Below are 8,305 nucleotides of genomic sequence, written 5' to 3' on the forward strand. Positions count from 1 at the left end.
ATTTCACATGCATTATAAAGATTTCACATGTGAAATTTCAAAATTTTCTGATGCATAAAATTTTTTAATCTTAAAATGAATATTACTTTGCATGATAGATAGGCAACATACAAAAAGAAAAAATAGATATGAGGAAAACATTGCTTTATAAACCGTAAGACTTAATTTAAAAAAACTTGATGTTTTGCATATGAAAGCATTGTAATGTTTACTGATAATCTGCCAAATTTCGTGGCCCAGCATGGCCAGGTGGTTAGGGAGCTCGACTCGCAATCTGAGGGTCACGGGTTAGAATCCCCATCCCACCAAACATGCTCGCCCTTTCAGCCGTGGGTGCGTTATAATGTGATGGTCAATCCCACTTCGTTGTTATAAGAGTAGCCCAAGAGTTGGCGGTGGGTGGTGATGACTAGCTGCCTTTCCTCTAGTCTTACACTGCTAAATTAGGGACGGCTAGTGCAGATAGCCCTCGTGTAGCTTTGAGCGAAATTTAAAAACAAACAGACTGCCAAATTTCGTTAACATATGGTTACTAATTTAAAAGTTATATCATGAAAACTATAACAAGCACAAAATGGTTACAAGGTCAGTTCCAGGGACCGAGCCCGTGCTGAAAGAGTTAAGTGGCTGTTGCAAACCTGCTGGTAGGCCTGTATACTGTATCTTGCCCGGTTTTATCCACCAAAATTATATAGTAATTTAAATTTTGAATGATTTCAGTATTAATATATAAATACAAGAAAGTTACACTTGATATTAGGATCATTTTCTTGACTAGGTAATTTTGGTTAAAATTGCTATGCAGATACATCCAACCTTTTAAGTGGCACTATCACTTTAGAATATACAGTAATTATAAGGTGTTTAGTAACTTAATGAAAATGATATCTGTCCTAATTATGAAATCTTGTTTGTTTAAAGAAATGTTTTTCGATTTGTGCATACCCCTACTGCCATAGTTTGGCATTTTAGATAGGATAATATTTTCTAACTAGCAAGTTTTTCTGTTACCCTCTTAGGAACTGGAGAGTCCCTTCAAGATTTCTGGACTTTGTGCCAATCCCTACTTGTACAACATTACGAAGGTTGTAATCTTATCAGCATTTTCTGCAGTGCTGACAGAACTGCTAGGTTTTAAGCTCAAACTACACAAAATTAAAATCAAATAAATTCTTTTTATTTAGAAAATTATGTTTCAAAATCATACTATGGTCACATTAAGTTGTCATTCCAGAAAGTAAACCTATTTCTTTTAAACTTTTATTTGGTATACAAGTGAAGAAAATGTAAGACAAAATTATGAGTATCAGGTAATAGTATTTGATAGTTGATGTTATGATAGATTAGATATAATAGTAATCTCCAAAATTAAATTTTTATCTCAGCCATTCCAGAAGATGTTATGTAGATGTTCTTATTTTTAAGTTTTGAAAGTATATTCTCCAACTGAGTTGAATATATGAAGCTTAGTGTACTCTTGTATATAAGAGCTATCAGAACATTATAATGTTCGTGAATCATCTCAAGAACATGGTGAAAAGCTTGTTATATATACAGCATTATAGCCATTAGATATAATAGATATATATACATACAAAGTACTTTGTACTTGTTACCTAGGTCCTTTTCACTTGTTGTCCTACAATCAAATGTGATAACATGTACAATATAAAAAAAGTGATATCCATTGACTTTTATTTAAAGTGCTGTGAAAGTCTTTTTTTTTTAATTACAGTGAGATAAAGATAACTTTGTGTTCATGAAAATGTGATTTACAAACCAGAACTTGAATGTTTGAAGAGATTATCTTAAAAGCTGTTGATTGCAATTTAAGAAAAATTATGTCAATTTTAAAATGAAACATTGTATCATGATTATTCAACATCATAGCCCAAGGAACGTAATTAATTTCACCATTTTTTTAAATTAAGTAATAATTTTTATATTGGGGTTTGAAAGTATATTTTTCATTTATACAGTTGTGCAGTTGATATGTTCATAACAAACTACAAGGTTGGGGCTATTAATTGTTTTTTTCGTTCATTGCTATAAAACTTTTTTTCATGCATTTATTTACATTAGTTTGAAATATTTATTGAAACAAATATCAACAAAAAAATTGTGGTTGTCATGAAATAAAAACTAGTGCCTGGTGCTTGTATGCTTAGAGTTTTGACATACAGATTTGTAATAGAAGTCTTATGTGTTAAAACCTAAATGTGATTGTTGTTGTTGTTATTGCATTGTGAAGATGTCCTTCAAACTTGTAATTTTGCAAAATTTCTTTTTTCTTCTAATAAGGAATTTTTAAATTGTGAAATACAAGCAGAATCAATGTGAAATGTTATTGTCTGACCTATCATGTCCGAAATAAAAAAAAAAAAATCCATGGATATCTTTAACAGAATATTTGTGCAGCTGGTTACCTAACAAGCATATGTTTTTCTCACTGTATTTCTTTTCTATGTTCAAAAATGACGTTCAAAATGGTAATAAAAAAAAGCTTTTTATTAAGTTGTTTATACTTATAACTTAGTGACAGTGCTACCAAAACTCTGTTAGTTCCATTTATATTTTTTTACACTATTTAAATTTTTAAGTTATTTTAGTCCAGGCTTCATTTTTTGATATCATATATAATATAGTACATATTCTTAATACATTTTTAATGTTCACATCCAGGGTATAGCCAGGGGTGGGTTCAATGACCACCCTAATATTCTAAAAAGTTTAAATGTCTACTATATTCTGATTTAAAAAAAATATATATCACTTGACTTTCATGTAAATCCTTAAATTCATTGTGTAGAAGAAAAGGTCCGTGTTTGTTTGGGAAAAGATCAAATATACTGTAGTGTTGGCTATTCCCCTGTATATTTCATACTGATCTTTGTTTTAACCTAAACCATTAAAAATGTAAAATATATTTTTTTCTTGTGATGGACAAACACTGTCATCACACTCTATTTCTATTTAGATATAAATAAGTGTGATGTCTGTTTATGTAAACAGAACCAATCATCCGTTTTAAAATTAGAGTTTTTGAAAATTATTTTACCTGTGATGCATCTTGAGTATAAATTTCTGTAATTACTTATTTCATACATTTTTCTTTATATGTGGACCAAGTTAATTTCCTGAAACAAACATTACACCAGTTTTTTTTTTCAATTTATTTTCTTCTTATTCCCTGAAATGTGATTTTTATTCTGAAATATGTCTCCAGGCATATTATTACATATGTATATCAAATTCCGTATATAGACCCAGTAAATTGTAATTTGTGGAAATTAGTGCTTTTAAGGTTTATTATTATATTTTGACCCTTTGTGATCAAAATCGGATTTTTTTCCCCATTCAAAATGATATTTCTTGTTCAGAATTTTTCGTGGACCTAGCTAGCCAATCTTCAGTTGTAGAGAGTAAACATTTTAAGTAATTACAAACTGGGTCTTCAGTCATTCTTAATTTATTAAGATTCTAAGTAACACAAAATGGATTGCATGTAGGCTAACCAATCTGAAATCACCCAAATTAAGTCTGTGAGGTCACCTCTATGCTAGAAAATATACCATTTATATCATTTTTTTACTTGTTACAAAAATTACAGTCCTGTGATGCAGTTGATACGCTGAGCCAGCCACCCTCACGTCTTCTTTCAACTCCACCAGTGTTCATATACCGATTCTAGATTCAACAGATTACACTCTGATAAACATTAACTTTATTTGACACTGGGAGATTCAGCTTTCAAGCTTCTGAAACCTAAATTTATTTAACTCGATGAGTGAAAAATTAGTAATAATATAAAATAGAGAGTCGGTCTACCATACATGTAGGGATGGCTAAGGTAGCATAATACAAATATGCACGCTACAAAATCAACAATAAAGAGAGTTTTACCTCAAAAGATGATTGCAACTCACTTTCATTTGTTTCTCTACTCAACAAGACAAGAAATCATCTTTAAGGTACCAAACCAGAAAGTGACCAACCCACTAAAATTGTTCATCTTTCTTCTTGTTTCAGTCGAGTTAACTCTACAACTACTTTATCACTATTGTCAGTTTAAACCTAAATCCACTGCGTGTTTCTGGGCAGTGCACAGTGTCATTGCTTGGTCGTAATAGCTAATAGTAATTACAAACAAAATCGTAATTCTAGTGTAAACGACGTTATCGTTAACTTTCGAAGTTAGCTTTTTTTACAGAAATATGGTGTTCCTTTATAAAACTTAAGTACAGGATGAAACAAGAATTACTAGCCAATAATGGATGAGTATTAGATGACTGTAACATGTAGAATACTCGGTGCTTTGTTCACTATACAAACGGTGTCTTTAGGGAGTCTTCCTCTATATTATATATGAAATAAAGGAGTAAAAAAAAGATAATATTAAATTTTATTACACACATTAATAAAATACACAAACTTTCAGTCACATCGTAGAATGTAAGAAACAAACCAGCACACGAGACACTGAACTAACAGACCAAGTTCCCTACCACCCCCCAGTGGCATAGCGGTATGTCTGTGGATTTTACAACGCTAGAATCCGGGTTTCGATGCCCGTGGTGAGAAGAGCTCAGATAGCCCATTGTGTAGCTTTGTGCTTAATTACAAACAAACCTTACCGCCCAAGCAACTTTGGAATTTATCTAGAATCTAACCTGATTGGGTAAAGCAAATATAAAACCGAAGGTGATAGATATATTTATGGTATATTTAATATAAGCATAAAACTACCAGGTTAAGAAAACACTCTCATGACGACTTCACGCATGTTTTTTGTTATGGCGATGTTGTTTGTTATTAAGCACAAAGGGTTATCTGTGCTCTGCCCGCCACGAGTATCGAAACCCGGTTTCTAGCAATAATAAGTCCACAGACATACCACTGTGCCACCGGGGGTCAACAAATGGCATTATATAGTGATTTGAAACATAAGTTTTAAAGTTTAATTTTACCCGTAAAAAAAATATCAGTCTTAACGAAATTCTTTATACAGCTGCAGGACTATATGAAAAACTCCAACTGATAAAGAGAATCAATTAGTTTGTATAAAACCCATTTATCTATCTAATCTGTTATCGGAATTAGACTACATTGAAGGGCAAGAAATAATAATCTTAATTATTTACCACCTATACCATTTTAATATATACATGTTAAATGCAGTTTCATCAAATAGTGATATAAACGAGCGCACAATTTTATTACACACAAATATTATTGTGTTAGCGTCAAATGTGTCTTTGTAGCGTAAAGCTACACGATGGACTATTTGCGATCTGTCCACCGTGAATAATCGAACCCCCCAGAGTGTTAGTTGTAAGTCTGTAAACTTACCGCTGACCTATCGGGAGACACCGTCAAATGAAACAAGTATAAACAAAATGTATCGGTCGTTTTTCTGGGCATTATGGTAACACTCAGTCTGCGAACCCAAACTATTGATAACTAAGTAATTTCATTTAAAACTACTCTCAACGATTCAGATAAGGCCATTCTTGCGTTTCATTATTTGTTGGAATGTATAGAAAATCGTCTTTTCTCCATCTGTCGATGAACACCGCCATCTTTACGAATGCTATGTTGACGACTTTGTTTGTGCGGCTAACGCACACGTGTGAACTAAAAACTTTTTACAATTTGTTTCCTTCTTCCATCCCGTGCTTACCCATTTCGAGACATTCACATGTTTAGTGAAGACCAACGTTTGTCTACATCAGTATATTACAACCCTATAGATTCCCATTCATATCTCTGCTAATATTTTCCATTCACGCCATACATTTCGGTCACATATTCTAAGTTCTTAAGACTGCGTAGACTTTAAAGTAAACAAAATGATTACGAGTCAAAATCTAAAGAAATGAAAGACTTATTTATCAATCGCTCCTACCCTAAGTCATTTATAAAGAAAGCCGCCTAAAGCGCCAATTATATAACACAAGAATATACCCTAAAACCTAAGTCTACAAATTCTCAAATACTGCTTATCATTACTCACCATTCTAATACCACGAAAGTTGCCCAGATCATCAAACAAAACTTCAACAACTTCCAATTTTTTAAAGAATGTCCACTTGTCTGCTACAAGCACGATAAAAAATATCAAAAACATTTTGGTCGACCAGAAATCTATCCCTAGTGGTACATCTTGTTGTCACAGAACGAAATATTTCAACTTCAATATGTTAACACCTCATCATCATATATGGCTCCAATAGAAAATACCAAATACAACGTGCGTTTCTAAAAACGTGATATATCATGTGATCTGTAAAAAGTGTGGTATGTTGTACATTGTCAAACACATCGTCCCTTACTAATTAGTTCAAATGAACATTTTTTCTTCATAAGAACGAGTAATTTCTGATTCTTTGTGCACTTCTTTTTCTCACCTTTACACTTTCATATATACCTGATTTATACTTTCTCATAAACATCTTTCTTTACTTAACAATTTTGTTCAATTAACGGATACTTTTTCTTATTCACTTAACTTTGTTTACCGTATCTAGCTTTTTAAGTTACGATATAAACGCCGAAAGTTGGCGAAGCTTAGAAACCAACGGGTCTCAGATTTGTATGGATTTTTTTTCCACATTCGACTTAATTTGTCCATTTCGGATTCAAAAGCAGAGGCGCGTAAATAGAGCATTTCAGATCTATATTTTGTGTTCCACAAATCACTACCCAAGAGGCCTTTCGCACAATACCAGAACTCACCAGTATTGTTAGATTCAGAACTTTAGTATTTTTAATACTTTGAACGTTGAAATAAAAATGCTGTGTGATATTGAATTTTAAAATAAATTACACCTCCACGTATATGCCAGAAACAGCACAATCTATGTCTATTACGACCAGTGTGATGAATAGGGGTTGTTAGAAAGATTAAATTACGCTCAAGACCCAATATTTTATGTTATAGGAAAACGTATGCCATCTAATGGATAATTTAATCAATAATATAAAGTATTATATTCCCATTATAGCACCTGAATAAGTCATTTCTTCGTATTACTCCTAGCTGATAAGACTGCAGATATTTTACTTTCTATTATATAAAAACTGGTTTTAAAATACTGAACACATAAGGCTGCAAAAATACTGAAGTTCGCGGGAGGAAGAATAAAATCTTCTTTTTCAGACATCTGGCGGTGAAACTAGTCATAAAGTGCTTTCTCAGACGATTTGCCTTTACATAATATTTATTATTAAAGTTTGAGACTCGGAGAACAATTTTTTTATTAACAGTATTAATAAAAATGTTCTGGACTGTTTACTCCTATTATACATGTATATTTATTATTATTTGAATTCGTTCTTTTCCCAACTCCTCCAAGCTCTGTACAAAACTAAACAATGTTGTTTTCAAAATAGTCAATTTATGAAAAAAAGTTCGCATTACATTAATAATGTGGCGTATAATAATAATAATAATAAATGAATTTTAAAATTTAGTGTTTAGCATTTGAATAGTTTAAGTACCTGCACGTCTTCTTCTTCCAATCAAGGGGCACTGAGATACCAAAGCAACATAAAGAATAATAAAACAAAGAATGCATTGCAATTAGAAAAAACATTAGAGGAAAATAAATAGAAATACTAGCAGAAAGATAGATAGAAATAGCATATATATACCTGATTAACAGAAAAATACAAATGTAGCGTCATTTTGACTCCAACTGATATTTAAAATCACAAATCATTGTTTTTAGAACTTAACGCTAGATGTCAATTTTTTATCCTACAATAACAATTTGTATTCAGTAGATGTTATAAACTGTACTGTAAACTTTCTGTGACACATCAAGTAGTTGGCTTCTTATATATACGTATTCATACACGTGCATACCTCGTACGTTTTGTATTATAGTATTTTACTTACTTCCTGATTCTTCCCTCAGCTTTTTACGGTCCATAGCTATAAGTGCTTATTGTTGTACTCTCGTCGTCCAATTTTTGAGTTTGTAAAAAAATATATTTATTTGTTCTTTTCTTTATCATTGTTGCTGGATCTTTTCGTCTGTTGCTGTTTCACTTGCTTGTTAACTGTGTATCCCTTTGGGTGTTTTCGAAAAGTAAATCTATTGTTTTTCTGCTTACAATATGAACTATGAATCATATTTTATTTTAATAATAAAGTAGTTACGTTGGCGAGGAAATTACAAAATGTAAAATAGAATAATGGTGAAAAGATCGCCAAATTAAAATAATTTTATTAGTGAGCAAGAAAACAACATTTTGGGCAACAACCCTTACTAGGAAAACCAGCTGAAGGGTTGTTGCCCAA

At 31.8% G+C, this 8,305-nt stretch overlaps 1 protein-coding gene across 1 annotated transcript in view; it reads left to right on the plus strand.

The window, feature by feature from the left end:
* LOC106460761 (putative homeodomain transcription factor 2) overlaps positions 1 to 2,514 on the plus strand; it is a 60,428-nt gene extending 57,914 nt beyond the window's left edge. The window contains 1 exon segment of the mRNA XM_022387538.1: positions 1,020 to 2,514. Coding sequence (XP_022243246.1) covers positions 1,020 to 1,169 — 150 coding nt within the window. The 3' untranslated portion in view covers positions 1,170 to 2,514.
* Positions 2,515 to 8,305: the final 5,791 nt, after the last annotated feature.

This window comes from Limulus polyphemus, unplaced genomic scaffold (genome assembly GCF_000517525.1).
Source record: "Limulus polyphemus unplaced genomic scaffold, Limulus_polyphemus-2.1.2 Scaffold830, whole genome shotgun sequence".
In the NCBI taxonomy this organism is placed as follows: domain Eukaryota; kingdom Metazoa; phylum Arthropoda; class Merostomata; order Xiphosura; family Limulidae; genus Limulus; species Limulus polyphemus.